Source organism: Schistocerca serialis, chromosome 2 (genome assembly GCF_023864345.2).
Source record: "Schistocerca serialis cubense isolate TAMUIC-IGC-003099 chromosome 2, iqSchSeri2.2, whole genome shotgun sequence".
Lineage (NCBI taxonomy): Eukaryota > Metazoa > Arthropoda > Insecta > Orthoptera > Acrididae > Schistocerca > Schistocerca serialis.
In genome coordinates, this window is record NC_064639.1 from 1,025,553,849 (window position 1) to 1,025,580,274 (window position 26,426).

The window sequence follows — 26,426 nt, forward strand, 5'->3', positions numbered from 1 at the left end:
AAAATTGCTGCACCACGAAGATGACGTGCTACAGACGCGAAATTTAACCGACAGGAAGAAGATGCTGTGATATGCAAATGATTAGCTTTTCAGAGCATTCACACAAGGTTGGCGCCGGTGGCGACACCTACAACGTGCTGACATGAGGAAAGTTTCCAACCGATTTCTCATACACAACAGCAGTTGACCGGCGTTGCCTGGTGAAACGTTGTTGTGATGCCTCGTGTAAGGAGGAGAAATGCGTACCGTCACGTTTCCGACTTTGACAACAGTGCGATTGTAGCCAATCGCGATTGCGGTTAATCGTATCGCGACATTGCTGCTCGCATTGGTCGATATCCAATGACTGTTAGCAGAATATGGAATCGATGGGTTCAGGATGGTAATACGGAACACCGTGCTGGATCCCAACGGCCTCGTATCACTAGCAGTCGAAATGACAGGAATCTTATCCGCATGGCTGTAACGGATCGTGCAGTCACGTCTCGATCCCTGAGTCAATAGAGGGGGACGTTTGCAAGACAACAACGATCTGCACGAACAGTTCTACTACGTTTGCAGCGGAATGGTTTATCAGCTCGGAGACCACGGCTGCGGTTACCCTTGACGCTGCATCACAGACAGGAGGGCCTGCGATGGTGTACTCAACGACGAACCTGGGGGCACGAGTTTTTTCGGATGAATCCAGGTCCTGTTTACAGCATGATGATGGTCGCATTCGTGTTTGGCGACATCGCGGTGAACCCACATTGGAAGCGTGTATTCCTCATCGCCATGCTGGCATATCACTCGGCGTGATGGTATGGGGTGCCATTGGTTACACGTCTCGGTCACCTCTTGTTCCCATTGATGGCACTTTGAACAGTGGACGTTACATTTCAGATGTGTTACGACCTGTGGCTCTACCCTTCATTCGATCCCTGCGAAACCCTACATTTCAGCAAGATAATGCACGACCGCATGTTGCAGGTCCTGTACGGGCCTTTCTAGATACAGAAAATGTTCGACTGCTGCCCTGGCCAGCACATTCTCGAGACCTCTCACCAAGTGAAAACGTCTGGTCAATGCTGGCCGAGCAACTGGCTCGTCACAATACGCCAGTCACTACTCTTGATGAACTGTGGTATCGTGTTGAAGCTGCATGGGCAGCTGTACCTGTACACGCCATCCAAGCTCTGTTTGACCCAATTCCCAGGCGTATCAAGGCCGTTATATGAGCTTTGTGTATTATCCTTCACAAAAAAAGGACATCTTCGATATTCAAGATATGTTCAAAACAAACTGTTAACTTACACCAGGAACACCGAACGAAAAGCGGTGCGCCACAGTGGTCATCAAGATGAAGCCGAATTCGTTGGGAGTTACAAATCGTGCAGGACGTTCAGTTAGGTATTCACTCTTAAAGAATGCATATAGAATCATATTCGTGTAATGCGTGATGAGAACTGATGGAATGTGATGGCATGCAATCGAATGCGAAACAGTCTGTTGTGGAGCTTATCGTGAAACTGGCTTGTCTTAAAGGCGTAGCTGCAGATAGTGAGATAATATGTTTTATAGGCACAGAAAAAACAACCAAACAAACATCCAGAAGCTGAATTGGTCCAGTAGTTCCAGAGGGTATGAACTGCAATTCACACACTTTTCGGGAAGGATATTTTGCTCTAAAGGAGTACGATTTTTACACACAGACCACGAATCAGCAAAAGAAAATTATTTTGACCAGCAGTTGGCCAAAAGCAGCACTCATACCATAGTCGTAGTTCTCTTACACTCATTTTCACACTCTTGCTTGCTGTGACATAAATATTCCCTACTGTCCTTGCAAGACCACGCACACATGAAAGAATCGAAGGCAGCAGGGCATCTCCAACTTCTCGCAGCACAATAAATAACTTCCCAGCCAATTTACCATCCAGTCGGCATAATTGTATATGAATGCGTTAAGGCACTGATGTTCGTTAATCTTGTTACAACTCTCTATACCTCTAATTTCCAGGGTTCCTTTAATTTGCATTTCCTCTTCAAATCCCGAGCGGTCGGAGTTGAAAGCAAATTCCATACTGAACGATGCGATAAATTTGTTTGTCTCATCTACAAATTTTCAGCCCTATTCCGTAATTTGCTGTGTATCGTTAAATTGACGTTTTGGGTGAAATTCCGTTATTTTACGTCTTCCAATTCTGTAGCACTGTTTGAAATTATGCAGCCATTCTGTGCATCCTTTAAAATCACTGTAATATACAGGGCTATTACAAATGATTGAAGCGATTTCATAAATTCACTGTAGCTCCATTCATTGACATACGGTCACGACACACTACAGATACGTAGAAAAACTCTGGAAGTTTTGTTCGGCTGAAGCCGCACTTCAGGTTTCTGCCGCCAGAGCGCTCGAGAGCGCAGTGAGACAAAATGGCGACAGGAGCCGAGAAAGCGTATGTCGTGCTTGAAATGCACTCACATCAGTCAGTCGTAACAGTGCAACGACACTTCAGGACGAAGTTCAACAAAGATCCACCAACTGCTAACTCCATTCGGCGATGGTATGCGCAGTTTAAAGCTTCTGGATGCCTCTGTAAGGGGAAATCAACGGGTCGGCCTGCAGTGAGCGAGGAAACGGTTGAACGCGTGCGGGCAAGTTTCACGCGTAGCCTGCGGAAGTCGACGAACAAAGCAAGCAGGGAGCTAAACGTACCACAGCCGTCGGTTTGGAAAATCTTACGGAAAAGGCTAAAGCAGAAGCCTTACCGTTTACAATTGCTACAAGCCCTGACACCCGATGACAAAGTCAAACGCTTTGAATTTTCGGCGCGGTTGCAACAGCTCATGGAAGAGGATGCGTTCAGTGTGAAACTTGTTTTCAGTGATGAAGCAACATTTTTTCTTAATGGTGAACAGACACAATATGCGAATCTGGGCGGTAGAGAATCCTCACGCATTCGTGCAGCAAATTCGCAATTCACCAAAAGTTAACGTGTTTTGTGCAATTTCACGGTTTAAAGTTTACGGCCCCTTTTTCTTCTGCAAAAAAAACGTTACACGACACGTGTATCTGGACATGCTGGAAAATTGGCTCATGCCACAACTGGAGACCGACAGCGCCGACTTCATCCTTCAACGGGATGCTGCTCCACTGCACTTCCATCATGATGTTCGGCATTTCTTAAACAGGAGATTGGAAAACCGATGGATCGGTCGTGGTGGAGATCATGATCAGCAATTCATGTCATGGCTTCCACGCTCTCCCGACTTAACCCCATGCGATTTCTCTCTGTGGGGTTATGTGAAAGATTCAGTATTTAAACCTTCTCTACCAAGAAACGTGCCAGAACTGCGAGCTCGCATCAACGATGCTTTCGAACTCATTGATGGGGGACATGCTGCGCCGAGTGTGGGAGGAACTTGATTATCGGCTTGATGTCTGCCGAATCACTAAAGGGGCACATATCGAACATTTGTGAATGCCTAAAAAAACTTTTTGAGTTTTTGTATGTGTGTGCAAAGCATTGTGAAAATATCTCAAATAATAAAGTTATTGTAGAGCTGTGAAATCGCTTCAATCATTTGTAATAACCCTGTATGTCGTGCGCATTTTGATGAATATAACGTAGTAGGTCACTACCATGCGCGTCTGTAAACTGTATCTAACATCCTTGAAATCCACAAACACCAGTTTCTGTAACAAGTGTACCTTGTCCTCCCTTGAATATCCGTAGTTTTTCTTATGCATTACACGTCATATTGCTGTGGACTTATTCGACATCTGTTGATAACTGTTTTTTTTTTTTTTCTTTTTTAAAACTGTGCTGTGGATGATCTTTTATGTACGTAATTATGTTTAGTATCCTCCCCTCCGACAACAATTGTCCTTTACTACGTTTTACTGTAGATGAGATTTGTGGCTTCCTGTCCGACAAGGACGATGAACTACATGACTCGACAGCTGTTTCAATATCGCTTTCGGTTGTTAAGCACGTATCGTCATCATTGTAAACCTCATGTACGTTGTCCGCTTGCCCGCACAGTCGAGCGTGTACGACACCATACATTCCACTGACTGATCTTGCAGTAACGCTAATATTTCATCTGCCACTTCTTTCTCCTGTGCGAAATTCATGGGTTTCTTTATGACTAAACATGAACTTCGACAACAGTTGTCGTAGGCATAATGCAATGTTTGTTTTGCCTATCGTTGCCATTGCTCTGATTTGTATCAGTACCACTAGCATTGTAGCACTGTTGTCAGTTACTCGTCGACTTACCAGTTCCAACTACGCTCCGTAGCCTCATGCTGTGCTCACCATTGCCTACCTGCCGACCCGATCCCTGTTGCCGTAAACGGCCATTATTGTGGCTACATGGTAGACTTATCAATTGAAGACATAACGCTTTTTGTATAAATACCAGACGCATTCTGATCATCGTCAGCACTTACTATGTCTTACATGTTTGGTTTGACGTTGATACTACATCGGATTATTTTATGGTATGTATGGCTGGTATACATTACTGTTAATCATTTAAACACTTTTTATCTTACTTATGTAGCACCTTTTTTAACCTTCATTCGCATCTATTTTTCAATTGTTTTCATTAAATATGTGGTGGCTTTTTACTCTCCAATATCAATTCTGTACTTACGGTTTTTTCATTGCTTGTAACGTATTATGATCGCACGATCTACTATAGCACTCGACAGAGGCCAAACAACGTACTACGTTGAGACGTTTATCTCTCTCGTGGAGCTGCTCTGTCTGCGCAGTTTACTGTACACAGCATGCCGTGGCTGTTCGCCTACTTCTGCCAGGTAGTCGGCAAAATGTTTGTGATCATTGTTTCTGGATTTGGTCCTTCGACAATCGGACCACTTTATCATTGTTTTGGCACAATGCAGAGAGAATTTAGCATAATACTGCTGTCAGTGTGAGTTGCTTATTTCATTCGTTAAGATGCTGTTGCTTTAGCTAATTTTCTGTTTTATTTAACTTCGGGCAACCTGGAGATGTTCTAACAATGAAACTAATCGTAACAAAAGTATAATTGTACAGCTGATGTAGGTTTGATTAATCACCAAGTACGAGTACCTTTTTTGGAATCGATGGATGACAATCCAACCAAAGGACATCACAGATCTGTAGTGACCACCTCATTCTGGGGAGCAGACTTACCTATGACTGAAAATATATGGAACACTCTAGATCAAAATACAGAAGCTCTAATACGGCCTTCAGGAATCACTGGTAATCTCTGGAGAACACTTCGCTAGCAAAGGAGGGCGCTATCCCTGGTCATGCTGGATGAGCTGATGTAAAGTACAAGGGATGTTCTGTAAGTAATGCAACATGTTTTTTCTGAAAGTTTGTTTTATTGAGGATTCTAATACACAATATTATTCCCTACTCCTCTGGCTGCAAAATCCTATTTTTAAACATAATCTCTGTTCAATGCGACTGTCTCACACCACCTAACTGGGGGGACCTGTATGCTGTGAGGTGACGGGCGAGCTGTGGCGCCCTGGAAATATTCTGTGTTCATTGTTGGGGCGGCCGCACAGGTCGCTCGTCAGGGCCGCGGCCCGGCAGCAACCGCGCGGTGCCGAACGTAAGCTGAGCATGGGGGGAGTCCCTGCGTGTGGCCCATTGAGCACATGGCTGGGAATTCCTTGGTGATGCTGTGTCGATGAAAGAGACTTGTGCATCGGGAGGGCCAAAGATGGCGGACTTTGTAGAACCTTAATGGTAGACATTTCACAGTTCATATAGAAATTAACAGTAGCCAGAGGAATCATGATACCTCAAAAAGAAACATGTACATTACTATTATTTGCACGACGGTTCTGATGGTGTAATCAGATTTTCAATATCTTTATTAGTTTAAAGTTTAGTATCTGACTGTAAATTATACAAGTAACACCCAGCAACGAATTTCCAAAATCTAAACGCTTCATCCGATTTTCTCGATCGACTAGTCTTTAGCAAGCTATTAGTGTAATTGTAATAAATTGGTATAAATCACAGGCATTTAACTTGAATAGTACATGAGTTATTGGAGGTCAAAGTGGCCAATTACTATCAATCGCGTCAGGCCATAAGTACTCCACAGTTACACGAAAAAACGATAGCAGCATGCTTATAAATATATTTATTTATCTATTTCTTTGTTAATATCCGATATATGCTATTCATGAAGAAATTGGTTAAATATTTACTGTGTTTTAGAAAGCACAGAGACATTAGGCTGCTGGCCACCTTTTGCTGCTATTCCTTTGATATATGTTTGTTTAATTTGTTTGCCGGCCGAAGTGGCCGTGCGGTTAAAGGCGCTGCAGTCTGGAACTGCAAGACCGCTACGGTCGCAGGTTCGAATCCTGCCTCGGGCATGGATGTTTGTGATGTCCTTAGGTTAGTTAGGTTTAACTAGTTCTAAGTTCTAGGGGACTAATGACCTCAGCAGTTGAGTCCCATAGTGCTCAGAGCCATTTGAACCATTTTTTTTAAATTTGTTTATGTATTTAATAATGTGTGTTAGAGCGTGTTTATGGTCCAGCCGTAGGAATATTTATTTAATTTCAAGTTATGTAAATGCAACTCCAGTATTTCGTATGTGTTTCATTATGTTTACGAATGTGCGTTGGCTTGAAGACGTGGGGGGAGCACTTTAGCCAATCACAGCGCTCGTGAATCGGGAGACTGGATGGAAGTAGGAGAAGGGCACAGCACACGACAAGTGAGGCGCTGGACGTGACGGGGCCTCGGACGCACGGAAAGACTTGGAGAGTGGAGTGATTTGCACGTGGTCGCCAGAGATAGAAATACTTCGGAGTGCCGACGGGTGCACTTGAGAGATATCCGTGGCTTCTGCAAGTGAATACGTAGTGTACGTTTAGAAGTGAATATCTCGCGAGCTATATTGTTGTTCATAACTAATTACGTGCAGTAGGAATCTCTTGTTTCCCTGTTATTCAAGTTACATTTTATTTAATTGCTGGACCATCGACACTTTGATGTAACTGGAATCTTTCATTTATAAATTTCTACGTTACATTCGCAATTGCCGAGTGATAGGAACCTTCGACCATTCGATTCATGTGTATATTCATATTATATACTGTAGACTCAGCAGTATTTGGCTTGTAATGCGGCATCTACGTATCCCAGCCCCTAGACACCGAAACCAGTCAAAACGTTTAATATTTCAACTCTGAGTCGGAGGGTACGTAGTTCAGGGCCACCCCACCACACTCATCATTTCATTTTATTATTTTGAAAGCCCGCAATGCCCGCATGGTACCACTCTACTGGGCGATATCGGAGCCAACGTCTTGCTTTGTCGATAACCTACCCATCATACACGTACTGTTCTCCGTGGAGTACATCTTTCATTGCGCCAAAGAGATGGAAATCGGAAGATATGAGATCCGGGCTACAGGGAGGATAAGGATGAACAGTCCAATGAAGTTTAGTGAGCTCCTCTCTGCTACACAGACATGTATGAGGCCGTGCATTGTCACAGAGAAGTTCGTTTGCATTTTTGTGGCACGTGTCAACTCTGCAGGAGATACAGCTGTGGGCGGCCAGCCGGCACGCGGGAGATTTGACAGGTTTGCGCGACCTTGTTGCGCCTCGCCAAACAACCTACCGTGTTTTGTTCGCTGCCAGGTCTCCGTAGACATTCTGCAAGCGTCTATGAATACCTGAGATACTCCGGTTTTCCGCCAAAAGGAACTCAATGACAGCTAACTGCTTGGAACGCGTCTACACTACAGACGCCATTTTGAAGGCCACGTATTGCGTCGCAACCTATCGGAACTTCATGAAACTATAGGGGCTTAAGAGGGAATATTCCATGATGTCCCACAACAAATTCCGTATTTTTTCAATCGAAATTTGCCGAGAAAAAATGCGTGACATTACTTATTAAATTCCCCTCGTATTTGGAGATGTTACGTACCCTGTATCACTTTTTCCGAAGGCATGAAACTCCGAATTGACGTTTTGTATGCCACTGTCAGTGAATACAACACGTATTAATTTCCACTCACGCTTAATGGTCGGTTTTCCAGTATATCTAGTCTCTTTGTGACTGTATCACGTGTCACTATATTGCTAGGGCACCATTTAGTGTAATCACTACTATCGTACCTAAACCCGTTGGCACACGGACCGTGCTGTCGAACGTTAACGTTGAGCGTGCCGAGTTCAAAAATGGTTCAAATGGCTCTGAGCACTATGGGACTTAACATCTGAGGTCATTAGTCCCCTAGAACTTAGAACTACTTAAACCTAACTAACCTAAGGACATCACACACATCCATGCCCGAGGCAGGATTCGAACCTGCGACCGTAGCGGTCGCGCGGTTCCAGACTGAAGCGCCTAGAGCCGCTCGGCCACACCGGCCGGCGTGGCGAGTTCAACGTGCCGGTGAACGCTCAGAAATGATGCGACTTGTGCATACGGTACGTGGGTCCCAACGTGGTATACGTGATCGCAACACGCTCCAATGGCAGTCGTCGGCTGCATCTGGCTCTTAGATCACGCTCTTAACGAAATGGACGAGCGCAGAATTGCCATATTAGCACTGTTAAAATGTACTTTTTACTCCCTTGTCCATATGCTAATTAGGTTGATCTGTCTGTAGTATACAAAAATAAAAAGTTCTATATCCGTGAAAATATTGTAAGGTAAAAAGGAAAGTACCATATCCGGTCAGTAAGGACATCGGCTTATACAAGTTCCATTACAAACAGTGCAATACAAATTTACAATAGTTCTCCACATAAGATAAAAATTATTTCATCATGCTCACTTTTTAGTAAAACCCTAAGGTCATTCTTACTTGATTACAATGCATGCCCAGCAGCAGAATATCTACATGTGAGTTGCAAAACTTAAAGGGAGAAAAGGGCAAAATATCTTACTGCAAGTAGTGTAAGGTGTCCTGTAGATTAAGCCAATAGAACAAACTCACCCCTCAGAAAGAACGCACTTATATTTATATAACATTGAATATTATAGTATATTCTCGTATTAAACTAATAAGAAGGTATCAGAACCTGTTAAAAACGCGAAGATTAGAAAAAAAAATTAGGTGCAGTTGGACGGGAACCTCCATCACTTCAGAATTTCGTTACGAAACTTGCGCTACACAACGGCGGATGATAAGAGACAAAAAGGTTACTATTTGCAGAATACTTTAATTGTAGTTACATTACTGACAGAGATTTAATAATAACAAATTGTACCATGAACAATGCGCTGTTAATGAATTCTCAACATGCTGTTGATTTCAAATGGGATACTCCTATAACACGCCAGTTACAATAATTCTTTTACACGAATATGTCGTTTCTCGTCATTTTATCACAACGAATGACACAATTAACGGAGGGTTTTCGAGAGCTCTGCAGTTTGTTTGTGCTCAGAAACTGCATATATACTTACGGGCTTCAACTGGGAGCCAATATGGCGCCTCACAACTCTGTACCGAAGGGAGACGACGCGCATGTGACGTAGATGGCGTCCTCCCACCTCATTGGACTACGTTCAAGAGCACGTTCAGAATACCTGACATACTAGATTTTGCTCTGCACGTTCGTAAAGATTCCCCAATGTGCTGTTTCCACGCTTTGACGTCAGAAACTCGGCACGCTCAACGCTCAACGTTCGGATGCACAGCCCCTGTGCCTACGGCTTAACATTGTTTCGTAGACCTCGAGGATCTCTCGACTTACTGCCAAGACTGTACAATGCAGCACTGACGGACAGAAAAGGCCTGGCCGCAGTTCTTACCGACTCCGTACTTGGCGTGGTAGTAGGCCTTGGTGAAGTCGTCGCAGTCGGTGAGCACGACCTTGCGGCCGAAGCAGTTGATGCAGGCGCCGATGGCCAGGTCGGAGTCGCGGTAGAAGTTGTGCGGCCTGGCGGCGGCGCAGCCGAGGGCGTCGGCCACGTAGCGGTAGTTGGTGGGCCCCTCGCCCTTGCCCGCGCTCGACAGCACGTTCAGCAGCGTCAGCGGAGACTCCGACCCCACCGGCGGCAGCGCCTCGAACGTCTTCACACCACACAGTTTGCTTCTACCACTTACTCACCTTCTGGGTTCACTATTAATCACGCACATGCAAAAGTGGCACAGTAATTAAAAAAAAAAAAATAGTTCAGTAAGTCACAAATCACACTCCTCAAAGTTTAACAGCTTATGTGAGGTATGGGTGACTGGAATTCGGTAGTAGGAAAAGGAAGAGAAGGAAACGTAGTAGATGAATATGGACTGGGGCTAAGAAATGAAAGAGGAAGCCGCCTGGTAGAATTTTGCACAGAGCACAACTTAATCATAGCTAACACTTGGTTCAAGAATCATAAAAGAAGGTTGTATACATGGAAGAAGCCTGGAGATACTAGAAGGTATCAGATAAATTATATAATGGTAAGACAGAGATTTAGGAACCAGGTTTTAAATTGTAAGACATTTCCAGGGGCAGATGTGGACTCTGACCACAATCTATTGGTTATGAACTGTAGATTAAAACTGAAGAAACTGCAAAAAAGTGAGAATTTAAGGAGATGGGACCTGGATAAACTGACTAAACCAGAGGTTGTACAGAGTTTCAGGGAGAGCGTAATGGAACAAATGGCAGGAATGGGGGAAAGAAATACAGTAGAAGAAGAATGGGTAGCTTTGAGGGATGAAGTAGTGAAGGCAGCAGAGGATCAAGTAGGTAAGAAGACGAGGGCTAGTAGAAATCCTTGGGTAACAGAAGAAATATTGAATTTAATTGATGAAAGGAGAAAATATGAAAATTCAGTAAATGAAGCAGGCAAAAAGGAATACAAACGTCTCAAAAATGAGATCGACAGGAAGTGCAAAGTGTCTAAACAGGGATGGCTAGAGGATAAATGTAAGGATGTAGAGGCTTATCTCACTAGGGTTCAAAAATGGCTCTGAGCACTATGGGACTCAACTGCTGAGGTCATTAGTCCCCTAGAACTTAGAACTACTTAAACCTAACTAACCTAAGGACATCACAAACATCCATGCCCGAGGCAGGATTCGAACCTGCGACCGTAGCGGTCTCGCGGTTCCAGACTGCAGCGCCTTTAACCGCACGGCCACTTCGGCCGGCTATCTCACTAGGGGTAAGATAGATACTGCCTACAGGAAAATTAAAGAGACCTTTGGAGAAAAGAGAACCACTTGTACGAGTATCAAGAGCTGAGATGGAAACCCAGTTCCAAGTAAAGAAGGGAAAGCAGGAAGGTGGAAGGAGTAGATAGAGGGTCTGTACAAGGGCGATGTACTTGACGACAATATTATGGAAATGGAAGAGGATGTAGATGAAGATGAAATGGGAGATATGATATTGCGTGAAGAGTTTGACAGAGCACTGAAAGACCTGAGTCGAAACAAGGCCCCGGGAGTAGACAACATTCCATTAGAACTACTGACGGCCTTTGGAGAGTCAGTCCTGACAAAACTCTACCATCGGGTGAGCAAGATGTATGAGACAGGCGAAATACCCTCAGAATTCAAGAAGAATATAATAATTCCAATTCCAAAGAAAGCAGGTGTTGACAGATGTGAAAATTACCGAACTATAAGTTTAATAAGTCACAGCTGCAAAATACTAACGCGAATTCTTTACAGACGAATGGAAAAACTAGTAGAAGCTGACCTTGGTGAAGATCAGTTTGGATTCCGTAGAAATATTGGAACACGTGAGGCAATACTGACCCTACGACTTATCTTAGAAGCTAGATTAAGGAAAGGCAAACCTACGTTTCTAGCATTTGTAGACTTAGAGAAAGCTTTTGACAATGTTGATTGGAATGCTCTCTTTCAAATTCTGAAGGTGGCAGGGGTAACATACAGGGAGCGAAAGGCTATTTACAATTTGTATAGAAACCAAATGGCAGTTATAAGAGTTGAGGGGCATGATGGGGAAGCAGTGGTTGGGAAGGGAGTGAGACAGGGTTGTAGCCTATCCCCGATGTTATTCAATCTGTATATTGAGCGAGCAGTGAAGGAAACAACAGAAAAATTCGGAGTAGGTATTAAAATCCATGGAGAAGAAATAAAAACTTTGAGGTTCGCCGATGACATTATAATTCTGTCAGAGACAGCAAAGGACTTGGAAGAGCAGTTGAACGGAATGGATAGTGTCTTGAAGGGAGGATATACGATGAACATCAACAAAAGCAAAACGAGGATAATGGAATGTAGTCGAATTAAGTCGTGTGATGTTGAGGGTATTAGATTAGGAAATGAGACACTTAAAGTAGTAAAGGAGTTTTGCTGTTTGGTGAGCAAAATAACTGATGATGGTCGAAGTAGAGAGAATATAAAATGTAGACTGGCAATGGCAAGGAAAGCGTTTCTGAAGAAGAGAAATTTGTTAACATCGAGTATAGATTCAAGTGTCAGGAAGTCGTTTCTGAAAGTGTTTGTATGGAGTGTAGCCATGTATGGAAGTGAAACATGGACGATAAATAGTTTAGACAAGAAGATAATAGAAGCTTTCGAAATGAGGTGCTACAGAAGAATGCTGAAGATTAGGTGGGTAGATCACGTAACTAATGAGAAGGTGTTGAACAGGATTGGGGAGAAGAGATGTTTGTGGCACAACTTGACTAGAAGAAGGGATCGGTTGGTAGGACATGTTCTGAGGCATCAAGGGATCACCAATTTAGTATTGGAGGGCAGCGTGGAGGGTAAAAATCGTAGAGGGAGACCAAGAGATGAATGCACCAAGTGGATTCAGAAGGATGTAGGTTGCAGTAGGTACTGGGAGATGAAGAAGCTTGCGCAGGATAGAGTAGCATAGAGAGCTGCATCAAACCAGTCTTAGGACTGAAGACCACAACAACAACATGTGAGGTATGCACAATGTTTCTCTGACCTGGTGTTCACCGTGGAACGAATTAACCTTAATAAGATACCCCACTCTGAGTAACAAGGAGCCACACCGGACAAAATATTATTTACCTCGTTAACAGAGCACACTGGTCGCGGAGCGTTGTAGATGGCATAGATCTGTAACCAGACTGCCATAACGCCTCTTCCACTGACATAGGTCATGCAGTGAAGAAGGAAAGGAAGATTGCAGTTTAAGGGTAACAGGAATTAAAAATCCATTGAAATGAGGAATTCTTTTTTAAAAATGATGGACAAACCGCCTTTAGTCACAAGTTGCGTTTATTTACTGCACTATGCATTTCGAGCCCTGGAGGCTCATCTTTAGGTGCATTTTAGTGATTTACATCAGGTTTTTTAGTTGTTTGCCTGTTGATATTACATTTTTGTGTTACAACATGGTATATTGTAGATATAAGTTTAACAGCGTTAATAATATGAAACTAACTTACAGTTTAACATTGTATGATGTCTGCTTCTGTTGTGCAGTTGGTATACATAATACACTTCTTTAATTTTGCAGTACATACTGGGATATATACATTGTCACACACTTTTTCGCACATTGTAGTAGCAGAACGTAAACATGCCAAAGATTCTCGTTCATATAGATGTTCTACTTCTAAATATAATCGATTTTCTTGTTTCACAGAAGATAATATGATATAGTATTACTAGCACACAGGTATTATTAAAATAATTATTTGGCCTCATGTTGTAGGTTGTCAGCTGTTTGTATTATTATAGATTTGATTCCTCAGGAAAAAATAAACTTTTAAAGGTGAAGAAAAAAAATGTGGCTGTTAAACTCTGTTTGTTTAGTCAACAAGTTTTCGGAATATTTTTCTTTGTGTAGCATTAGTTCTAACTGTTCTAGTAGATTAAGTTTTTTACTGTTGGGTTATGTGTGAAGTACAGTTAGGCTGTTGTGGATGTCGTCAAGTATGTGTTTATTAATACACATGTGGTTAGCTATTGTAGATTTTTCAAAATGGTTTAGTCGAAAGGCGTCGGTGTGTTCTTTATACCGTGTGTGGAAGGTTCTTCCAGTTTTTCCTATGTAAAATGCAGGGCAACTGTTACATTGTAATTTATATATTCCACTGTGTTGTGTTATTGGCTTGTTTGTGTTCACTGTGTGAGGTAAGTGGTATCCAAGTTTGCTGTTTGTGGAGAAAGATATTTTAATATTCGTTTTTTTTATAAGTTAGCTATTTTTTGTGATACTGTGTCTAAGTATGGAATGCTTGTGAAGATTTGTTTTGTGTCGGTAGTTTTCTTTTCAGTGTTTTTGTGAGTGATGTTGGTCTGCATTTTTCTAGATAGTTTATCAATTGATTTTACAGAGTAACCATTATTTACTGCAATTGTTTTGATAGTATCTATTTATTGTGTCAGTGTGCTGGGTTTTAAAGGTAATGTATGTGCCCTGTTCAACATTGATCCACACGCACCATACTTATGCGTGTTCGGGTGGTGTGAAGATTCATGTATTGTGATATCATTGTAGGTTGGTTTTCGGTAAATGTACAAGTTATGTTCTTGTTGTTCATTCACAATTGTGAGGTCTAAGAAATTTATGGATTGATTTGTTTCATGTTCTATTGTGAACTTTATTTTATTGTGGAGTGAGTTGAATGATGTGAGGAATTCTTCCAGTTCATCTTTAGTGCCATCATCTACAATATACCATGTTGTAACACAAAAATGTAATATCAACAGGCAAACAACTAAAAAACCTGATGTAAATCACTAAAAAGCATCTGAAGATGAGCCTCCAGGGCTCGAAATGCATAGTGCAGTAAATAAACGCAACTTGTGACTGAAGGCGGTTTGTTCTTCATTTTACGAAAATAAAACAGTCGCGGACGACACACTGAAAAACAATGGATAAAATGAATTCTTTTTTACTGATAAGTTACACTCCACTCCTTCCTGAACCAGAATATGTATGGCTTTTATACGTTGTATTAACAGGACAGAAAGAGCATTTTCTAAACAACATGCCCCTTCTCCCTTCTGTCGGCTGTCAATTGAGTTGTGTTTATCCCAGCTGGAGCAGACGTTCCTTGCCTTTATTCTGTAACCACTACGTCGAAAGTTGGTCAACTTGGCGCTAAGCGAATGTAGGTAACAGCTAAAATCAGTTCACCGTTCTGTTTTCGTTTCACTCGTAGTCGTGATTTGAAATAGTACTTGATTTTAGGAGGGAATCTTCCTGTGTTGATAGTTTTGTTTTATCTGTGCAGATCGTAAATATTGGCAGAATAGGAATTTCCACAGTAGAAATAAGGTTAAAGGTAAAAGACGATCCCTATCATTCTTTCGGTTCAACGGGCTACGAGTCATGGTGTAAGTATCAGAGAGCTAGTGTAACTGGTGATGTATATGAACTTAACAATTCCGTACCAATGTCAGTAGCAAATGTTCTGACACCTATCTAGAGAGAGTTAGCTAGCAAAACCTTGCTTGCTAAATGCATGCACGGGAGAACACAAAATCCCATCGAATGTTTCAATAACTGTGTGTGCGAACGCTTGCCTAAAACTGTATTTGTGAGCCTCAAGCCGCTAAAAACTGGTGTCATGGATGCAGTGTTGAGTTTCAGTGATGGGTCAGACAGCAGGCTGAAAGTTTTCATTCATATGGGCATAGAACCTAGGGTGAACATGAAGAATGCGCTTCTGTCAATTGAGCAGCTGAGAGTGCAGGAGGCTGAGAAAAGTGCACTACAAATAATAAAAGAGGCCAGAATTCAAACGAGGACCTCCAGACGTAAATTGCAGGATACAGAAACCCTCAACGATGACAACTATGGACCTGTCTAGTCTAAACTTTGAATGTAGGTTGAAAAGATTTGTATCAAAAACTTTAAGTGCATTTTCCTTGAGGTATGACATAGGTACAATTTTCTCTGAAAGTAATACATCTTTATTCATGGAACTTGGTACAGAGATTAACTACATCACTTTAAATAAAATGTAATAGAGTTACGGCATTCGAGTAAACAGTTTGACAAATATTTAGAAATTATTTTTTTAAATGCCAGTTTTTTAGGTAACAAAGATATTTTCGAATATCTGCTGTGATAGCAATGCTACTGTCATAGAAGTAAAACAACTTGAAAAAAAATACGAAAACTTAAGTATGTTTCAAATTTGGTTTGGTTTGAACAAATAGTTTATAAATGACTAACGTTAGTATGGTGAATCAAAGGATATTCGCTCACGACCGCGTCCCCTTAACGTCCCATCGACATAGAGGCCGTTAGAGACGGAGCACAAGCTCGCACTGATTGAAGGATGGGGACGGAGATCGGCCGTGCCCTTTCGAAGGAAGCATCTTAGTATTTGCTTGGAGCAATTTAAGGAAAAACGGAAAACTTAAATCTAGATGGCTGTACACGAATTTGAACAGTGTTCGACCCGAATGCGAGTCCAGTGTGCTGCACTTCCCTCGGTGTCATGCCATTGATGTGATGTGTATGTGCCATTCGACTGTGAGGAATCGGTGCAGTAAGACAAGTCGCCATGGACAGGTGACAGAATGGCAGAAAGGAGCCATCGTGTTTCAACGTGTCCGTGATCACACCATGAAAGAAGTTACCCCATTCGCTGGTTTATCAATGCGCTAACCAACGTGTTTAGAAGGAATTGTGTACTATTCGTACGCCTATAACACAGTATACAAACAGTGGCATGAAAATCTGCAGCGGCAGGATACGAGTGCCATGCCTAGTCAATGAGAATCGGTTTCAAACTCTACAGGAATTGTCAATGAATCCAGGTCCATCTCATCCATTTTCCGAGTGAATTGTGCAGGTTCGTGAAAGGCCATTTCTCACACGGCCATATAAAGCTTGTAATACACTGAAGAGCCAAAGAAACTGGTACACCTATCTAATATCGTGTACGGTCCCAGCGAGCACGCAGAAGTGCCGCAACGCGACGTGGCGTGGACTCGACTAACGTCTGACGTCGTGCTGGAGGGAACTGACACGATGAATCGTGAGGGACTGTCCACAAATCCGTTAGAGTACGAGGGGGCGGAGATCTCTTCTGAACTGCACGTTGCAAGGCATGCCAGATATACTCAAGAATGTTCATGTCTGGGGAGCTTGATGGCCAGCGGAAGTGTTTAAACTCAGAAGAGTGTTCCTGGAGCCACTCTGTAGCAATTCTGGACGTGTAGGGTGCCGCATTGTCCTGCTGGAATTGCCCAAGCCCGTCGGAATGCACTATGGACATGAATGGATGCAGGTGATCAGACGCTTCACCTGTCAGAGTCGTATCTAAACGTGTCAGGGGTCCATATCACCCCAACTGCACATGTCCCACATCATTACAGAGCTCCACCAGCTTGAACAGTCCCCTGCTGACATGCAGGGTCCATGGATTCATGAGGCTGTCTCCATACACATACACGTCCATCCGCCCGATACAATTTGAAACGAGTCTCGTCCGACCAGGCAACATGTTTCCAGTCATCAACAGTTCAGTGTCGGTGTTGATGGGCCCAGGCGAGGCGTAAAGCTTCGTGTCGTGCAGTCATCAAAGGTACACGACTGGGCCTTCGGCTCCGAAAGCTCATATCGAAAACGTTTCGTTGAATGGTTCGTACGCTGACACTTATTGATGGCCCAGCATTGAAATCTGCAGCAATTTGCGGAAGGGTTGCACTTCTGTTACGTTGAACGATTCTCTTCAGCCGGCCGAAGTGGCCGTGCGGTTAAAGGCGCTGCAGTCTGGAACCGCAAGACCGCTACGGTCGCAGGTTCGAATCCTGCCTCGGGCATGGATGTTTGTGATGTCCTTAGGTTAGTTAGGTTTAACTAGTTCTAAGTTCTAGGGGACTAATGACCTCAGCAGTTGAGTCCCATAGTGCTCAGAGCCATTTGAACCATTTTTTTCTCTTCAGTCCTCTTTGGCCCCGTTGTTGCAGGATCTTTTTCCAGCCGCAGCGATGTTATAGATTTCATGTTTTACCAGATTCCTGATATTCACGGTACATTCGTGAAGTGGTCGTAAGGGAAAATTGCCAGTCCATCGCTACCTCGGAAGTGCTGTGTCCCAACGCTCGTGCGCCGACCATAAAACCACTTGATAACCTGCCATTGTAGCAGCAGTAACCGATCTAACAACTGCGTCAGACACTTGTTGCCGGCTGCAGCGCCGTATTCTGCCTGTTTGGTATCTCTGTATTTGAATAAGCACGACTATACCAGTTTCTTTGCTGCTTCAGTGTAGATTAATTTTTGTCGTTTAATTGAGTACTATGAAGAGATATGTGTATATCCTTTATCTTCGTCTATTAGTGTCAATAGATTATTTTCTTTCTTCTTTTGTACGAAACAAACGAAGTTCACTAGAGTCCTACTACTTCCCGCTCCCACTTTTATACTGATACGTGTAGGAACGCCATTTTTATGTCTTTAAAGTAATTGTGAAGAATAATCATATTTTTGAGCTAAAAGTGACTTATTATTTATTGATTATATATTTTAAATGTCACTAATCGTCTGTGCAAATTTCTTATACAAAGCGTGATGGGTATAAGCGAAGAGATTTCTGTTGGTGACTGAGGACGCTGTACTGAACAACATTAGATCAGTATTTACGTCATTTACAGAGTAATAATTAGATCCATTACAAGTCGTATGTTTTTACGTTGGTTAGTGCCTCCAAGTACATGTGGCAAGAGCAAGCCATTAATGCCTGTTTTCCCTTGAACAGAAGGTCAGGTGTTGGACGCAAAATGGTTAGTCTATACTGACAGGCGTAGTGCGTTTACTGCTACATATACGATCGAGCAGAAATCAATAGGTCGAAAAGTTTGTGCCTTGTTTGTGGAAAGGCTGTTCAATGCAGAGAAAAAAGAAAAAAAATGGTTCAAATGGCTCTGAGCACTATGGGACTTAACATCTGAGGTCATCAGTCCCCTAGAACTTAGAACTACTTAAACCTAACTAACCTAAGGACATCACATACACCCATGCCCGAGGCAGGATTCGAAACTGCGACCGTAGCAACAGCGCGGCTCCGGACTGGAGCGCCTAGAACCGCACGGCCACCGCGGCCGGCCAAGAGAAAAAGAACCAACACAGTATTGTGTGTACGTATTAAGACACCACAAATAAAAGTATCTGCACTCATACATGTTGCACCGTGCACGTTACAACTATCTAATTCCGCTGGGAGGCCTGAGTTCGGTAATATGACTATTACACGCCACCAGCTTGCTATCATATGCATATCTGCAGCCTTTATCTTACAATCTGCAGTCTAAATCGTTTGTTATTCGAAGTCCGAATACTCTTGCTGCTCTCTGCGATATATTTCATTGCAAGGTACTGCATTTCAACACTGTTAGCCATCACACAAATTACTGCTCTCCTATAGCGATTTCTGCACGTGGTTTCATCACAGCAGGAAAAATAATAGTAATGCACGCAGAGTCAGCTATAGAGGGAGATTATTCAAATCATACCTTAATCCAAAATTAAACAGAATTATTTTCACTGTCTTGCGATTTTCTCCGTTTCAGAACGGTAGTATTCTGAGGCACAATGCAATCTAGCATTCCATTTTTCTCTGACTAAACACAAAAAATCGAAGGTGCACGCTGCGATGGGCCAAACAGCATAGAAACTAGATAGAAGCTGACTTCAAGTATGTACTGTGGGTTGAGACAAGTCGCGATTTTGCCTCGTTTCAGATGATACGACGTGTAGAGGACACTGAAGGTCCACTCAGGCGTTCAACCTGAAGTATGTGGATGGTGTATGTCAGGTTGGGGTAGTTTAGTGATGTTTTGGTAGTGGTTTTTGAACCATGACTTGAGATCACTTATTCAGGTTACCGTGAGCATGTACCAGGACTTTTATTTCAAAATCGTTGGTGACTAAGTGTTGCCCCTTCTTCGACATCTTCATGATAAGTAAGCTGTAGACAGTCCCGTCTTCCAGGATAAAAGCACTCGTTTCACAGGGCTCTAAGCATACGTTTCTGATTAGACGAACACTCAGGCATCCTACCGCCACCTACACTAGCCTAGTAAATCACCTGATCTTAATCCCACACAAAATGACTGAGATTACTTGGAACGTAGGTGAAACGTAGAAATCAACATACCCGCAATTTGCTAGTTCTGTAGAAAGGAGTGAGATATTCGGCCATGAAAATCTTTGACAATCTACGCAATGGTGTAAAGGATTTAATGGATAATAAAGTTAACTTCAGATACAAATGCAAATCATATCTGCTTGACGTCTCCTTCTGCTCAATGGAACTTTAATAGTGGCAACTATTTATTTACAGCTCGTGAAAAATAGATACGTGTTTCAAAGTTTTACTGACCTTCAAAGTAGTCACCAGCATTGTGTATAACCCGTTGCCAGCGATGTGGAAGTCGTACGGTACTCTTAGCAGTGCCAGTTGTGTTGACAGTTCGAGTGGCGCGGTCTATTGCCCGACGAATTTGTAGCAGTTCTGAAGCGAATGTCGTGAAATGTTTCCTTCAGTTTAGAATCCGAGGTGAACTCACGAGGGTTTAAGTCAGGGGAGTGCAGTAGGTGGTATAGCACTTAGCAGACCCATCAGTCAAACAAATCAGTAACAGCTTGCACTGTACGTGCTTGAGCATTGTCCTGCAAAATGATGGTCAGGTCCTGCATAAGGACAATCCTCGTCCATATATAGCACGTGCCTCTATGAACTAATTGGTTTGCATCATGTTGAGGTACTCTTACGGCCAGCAAGGTACCCCTATCTGTCCCCCATGGAATATGTGTGGGAACAGGCTAGAGGGTGTGAACGTCATATTGATAGACAGCCAAGTTTTTTGCATATTTGACTCGATATTGTAAATCACTGAAATAACATCAAATACCCTCTCATCTCACAAAATTTCATTTAGTTTATCCTCCCTTTCTGGGTGTTTCGCCGTTTTTGTCAGGCAGCGTATTAAGTAGTCACATTTTTCCAGTACACTGAGGCTTCGGGAATAATACAGGTAAAATTCTTCGTAAGAGCCTTCTGAAACGCCGTTATAAAAAAAAATTGAGAGAACAAATAGCGAACAGTGGAACACAGTGGGCCTACAGGAAACCTGACAATGAGGTTTGCTAGACGGAAAATATCGTATACCATAGGCATCCACGGACGGAAGAGAGCAGTGGGAAGGAGTGTTTCTTTGCTCTCCACCTCACCTTTCGCAGACATTCTTCAGAGCTGTCTACAATACACACGACACAGCAGTCGACATTGACTACCAAATTGTGTGTGAAAGCGCACTCACCCACTTACGATTTTCTCGTTTGTAGACATTTAATTAAATCCTTCCCATACTTTGACGAGTCTGAATCGTGATAACAATTTTGGGCCAAATACGAACTTCTCGATTCGCGGAAAAAAATTTGGGCCAAACGTAAACGTCACGAGTCACAGTCGCAGGAACGAAAGTCGGGCCAAACCCAAACGTCACAAGTGAAACCGAAGAAACAAACACCTGTTACTTATAATCCTGCTTTAGTTCTTACCATTAAGCCGCAAGAATTAGCCACCACTCGTTAAATCTATGTTATAAAGCAAGGATGCTAGTGGTTTTAGACCTTCGTTTTTGGAGAAATATTTAATAAACACTTACATACCGTCAATAGACGGGCGTTTACGTGAAAATATTGATGTGACTGTACGAGGGGAAAAGCATGCAAAACATTTAAACATAGACGACGAAAGTGGAGAGGAAAATGCAATATCTAAATCATGCATTTAGCAGGAAGCGAAAAACACACCAATCATTTGGATGTATTCTGACACTCGTGCCGTAAAAGTACCTGTTTCAAATTATTTAAGTAATCACCCAGGATTATTAGAACTCTTTTCTATTATGTTTGATGACAAATTGTGGGAAATGCTTGTTATGGAAACAAATCTCTTCGCCTGTCAGATGACAGACAGCGAAAGGAAGAAACGGAAAGTGAACGACACTTGTAATCCTGTTACTTTTGACGAAATGGCCTACTATGCACCGTGCATTTTAATGGTGTAAATCAGAAAACTAAATATCCAAATCCTATGTAAAAGATTTAAACAAATTTCCAGAATCTTGCATATTGGTAACAAGAAAACTGCTAACAGTACTGACCGACTTCGAAAAGTAAGACCTTTCATGAACTTTTGGAATGAGAAATTTACATACCAGATGAAAATATCACTATAGACGAATTCTTACTGAAATATAAAGGGCGTTTAGCATACAAACAACTTAATCGGTCGAAAAGAACGCGATTATTGTCGCGGTTTCAAAATATACACTGGCCAGGATAGAACTGATAGGAATAATAGAGCATCACCGAATGTTGTCATGGACTTGTCATAATCCATACTGAACAATATGCTTTGTTTCTTGACAAGTGGTACTACTCCCTCGACCTCTTTTTTAATATTACAGCAGGAAAAGACAGATATCGGGTCAGTACAAAGCGATAAGCAAAATATGCCAAAAATATTCAAAAACAAATTTTAAAGAAAGGAAAATATTTATGTAGTAGCTGTAATAATTTGTTGGCTCTAAGATGGAAAGACAATCGTGAAGTGTACATGAGATCAACAAAGCACGAAGGTAGAAAGGGTTCAACACATAGACGAACAGTTTAGGAAACCAGTGAAGCCCAAATGCGTCCTCGAATACAATAAGGGAATGGGTGGAATTTATTGTCAAAATTATTATTTATATTATCTGTAAAAAAATACACTGTCAAAGAAAGGAAAAACATGTTGACTACCGAATAAATATGGTAGAGGTAATTTAAAAAATATGTCGAACTACCGGACTGCGAAAAACGTGGAAAACCTTCTTCAATTCCAAGCGAAATATTGGGCCCATTCACCAAACATGTCTATCCGGTGCCTAAGAAAAAAAAAGCACTCTACAAGGATGTGCGAATTTGCATGAAACACGAAGTACGAAGTGAAACAACATGGGATTGAGTATTTCTTCCCGCAATTAAATTTTTTGTGGACAGTATATACGTTCAGGAGTGGTGCTATTACATTCCTTCTCCAGGAGTCACACCTGAAGATGCCCAAGAAAACTATAATTTCTGTTTGTGTATAGGAACCCACATTTTTATTACATATTCGTGTAGTACGTAAAGAAATATGAATGTTTTAGTTGGACCACTTTTTTCGCTTTATGATAGATGGCACTGTAATAGTCACAAACGTATAAGTACGTGGTATCACGTAACATTCAGCCAATGCGGACGGTATTTGCTTCGTGATACATTACCTGTGTTAAAGTGGACCGTTTAACAATTGCGGAAAAGGTCGATTCGTGTTGATGTATGGCTATTGTGATCAAAATGCCCAACGGGCGTGTTCTATGTATGCTGCTCGGTATCCTGGACGACATCATCGAAGTGTCCGGACCGTTCGCCGGATAGTTACGTTATTTAAGGAAACAGGAAGTGTTCAGCCACATGTGAAACGTCAACCACGACCTGCAACAAATTATGATGCCCAAGTAGGTGTTTTAGCTGGTGTCGCGGCTAATCCGCACATCATTAGCAGACAAACTGCGCGAGAATCGGCAATCTCAAAAACGTCGGTATTGAGAATGGTACATCAACATCGATTGCACCTGTACCATATTTCTATGCACCAGGAATTGCATGGCGACGACTTTGAACGTCCTGTACAATTCTGCCACTGGGCACAAGAGAAATTACGGGAGGCTGACAGATTTTCTGCACGCGTTCTATTTAGCGACGAAGCGTTATTCACCAACAGCGTTAACGTAAACCGGCATAATATGCACTATTGGGCAACGGAAAATCCACGATGGCTGCGACAAGTGGAACATCAGCGACCTTGGCGGGTTAATGTATGGAGCGGCATTATGGGAGGAAGGATAATTGGCCCCCATTTTATCGATGACAATCTAAATGGTGCAATGTATGCCGATTTCCTACGTAATGTTCTACCGATGTTACTACAAGATGTTTCACTGCATGACAGAATGGCGATGTACTTCCAACATGATGGATGTCCGGCACATAGCTCGCATGCGGTTGAAGCGGTATTGAATAGCATATTTCATGACAGGTGGATTGGTCGTCGAAGCACCATACCATGGCCCGCACGTTCACAGGATCTGACATCCCCGGATTTCTTTCTGCGGGGAGAGTTGAAGGATATTTGCTATCGTGATCCACCGACAACGCCTGACAACATGCGTCAGCGCATTGTCAGTGCATATGCGAACATTACGGAAGGCGAATTACTCGCTGTTGAGAGGAATGTCGTTACACGTATTGCCAAATGCATTGAGGTTGACAGACATCATTTTGAGCATTTATTGCATTAATGTGGTATATACAGGTAATCCGGCTGTAACAGCATGCGTTCTCAGAAATGATAAGTTCACAAAGGTACATGTATCACATTGGAACAACCGAAATAAAATGTTCAAACGTATCTACGTTCTGTATTTTAATTTAAAAAAACCTACCTGTTACCAAGTGTTCGTCTAAAATTGTGAGCCATATGTTTGTGACTGTTACAGCGCCATGTATCACAAAGCGAAAAAAGTTTTCCAACTTAAACATTCATATTTCTTTACGTACTACACGAATATGTAATAAAAATGGGGGTTCCTATTTAAAAAAAAAACGCAGTTAATAACCGTTTGTACTATGGCAGCGCCATCTAGCGAGCCAACCATAGTGCCATCTGGTTTCCCCCTTCAAGCTAGACAAGTTTCGTTTTTTGTAGTTTTTTCGTTTGAAGCTTATTTCGTGAGATATTTGGCCTGGTCACGATCAACGGACCACCCTGTATATATAGCCACAAGAGCAGTATCCCGTGAAAAAATATCGTGCAGCTACGTCATAGCATCTACATGTCAGCTTGTAGTGAGTTGTCTCGAACTGCTGGGGCACGGACATCGTCGAATTAAACGGTACGGCATGGGACAAACTAGTGGCGTGTAGCGCAGAGAGCTGTACACACCTTGGGCAGCTTCCCCCGGCGGCAGAACATGAAGCCCGAGTCGCGGCCGGAGTTGGGCGGCACGTGCTCCTTGATGGCGATCGTGTCGTCCGCCAGGAAGTACTGCAGCTCGAGCCGGTGTAGCATGCCGTGCTCGCTCTCCCTGTCGTCCCAGTAGCCGTAGAAGCGCAGCACCTTGCGGTCCAGAGACAGGAACTGCCCACGAGTGTCTATCGTGCGGTTCGGTTTCTTCGCCAGCCGCGTGTCCGTCTGCAAGCAACAGCACAGCGCCACGTCAAAAACGTAAGCTTCACAGAATAGAGCCTCCTGAGCTGTGAAAAAAAAAAAGATTCAAATGGCTCTGAGCACTATGGGATTTAACATCTGAGGTCATCAGTCCCCTAGACTTAGAACTACTTAAACCTAACTAACCTAAGGACATCACACACGTCCATGCCCGAGGCAGGATTCGAACCTGCGACCATAGTAGCAGCGCGGTTCCAGATTGAAGCGCCTAGAGCCGCTCGACCACAACGGCCGGCCATAAAAAAAAAGACTGCTCTGACGAACAGTCCTTTAAAAACTGGAAAAAATTAAGAAAATCATTAATCATTTTCCGTAGTATCAGGGTATTCCATTTACCCTAAGCATCAAGTACAGATTTTTTATAATTTATTTAGTGGCTTTCTGGACGTGCCTACATAGCCCTCTCAACGGTGGAATATCAGTTTCGACGATACAAACGTAAGGGCATCACAACACCCAGTCCACGAGCGGAGAAAACCTCCAATCCGGTCTGGAACCGAACCCAAGCCCCTTAGGATAACAATCCGGCTGCGCTCACAGTGCAAATACAGAGGCGGGCGGCTAGTGTTTTCATCTACGGCTGTTTGCTCTGCGCAGCTGAAAGCTCTCAAAAGCGCTTCCAACGGTCAGGGATTTTTGTTAAGTTGACTCGACTGTTGGAGTGTCTTACGAGGTGAAGGCGGCAAGTGCCATCAGCCAGTTTCCCAGGAAATTCGCTCAGTGGAAGAGCATTCAAAATAAGCGTACGCTTATTTCGGCTTATCCGTAGAAACTCGACCATTTCTGAAAAAAAAATGACGATCGGAGTTTTCTAAGTATGCGTTTTACCGCACGATATCCATGGACGAAATGGTGGCACAGCGGTTATTGTTTTCAATTATCTACCCACGTCGGTAAAAGATAGCTACACGAATGTTTCGCATCAAATTAGCGGATACAACTGGATTTCGCAGTACGTGTCACACATTTATTATATTATACATGTGTGTGTAGTATGTTGACGGGCTACAATCTTTTTAAAGTCCCCTTCTAACAGCCATGTACCGCAACTCTCTAGAGGAACGGAGGGTTCCAAATGATTGGAAAAGAGCACAGATAGTCCCAGTCTTCAAGAAGGGTCGTCGAGCAGATGCGCAAAACTATAGACCTATATCTCTTACGTCGATCTCTTGTAGAATTTTAGAACATGTTTTTTGCTCGCGTATCATGTCATTTCTGGA

At 42.7% G+C, this 26,426-nt stretch overlaps 1 protein-coding gene across 1 annotated transcript in view; it reads right to left on the minus strand.

Moving 5' to 3' along the window:
* Positions 1 to 26,426, minus strand: part of LOC126456692 (EF-hand domain-containing family member C2-like) — a 238,752-nt gene that overhangs the window by 102,587 nt on the left and 109,739 nt on the right. The window contains exons 5-6 of the mRNA XM_050092431.1: positions 24,922 to 25,170; positions 9,793 to 10,054 (exon numbers count right to left, since the gene is read on the minus strand). Coding sequence (XP_049948388.1) covers positions 9,793 to 10,054; positions 24,922 to 25,170 — 511 coding nt within the window. The remainder of the gene's footprint in view (positions 1 to 9,792; positions 10,055 to 24,921; positions 25,171 to 26,426) is intronic.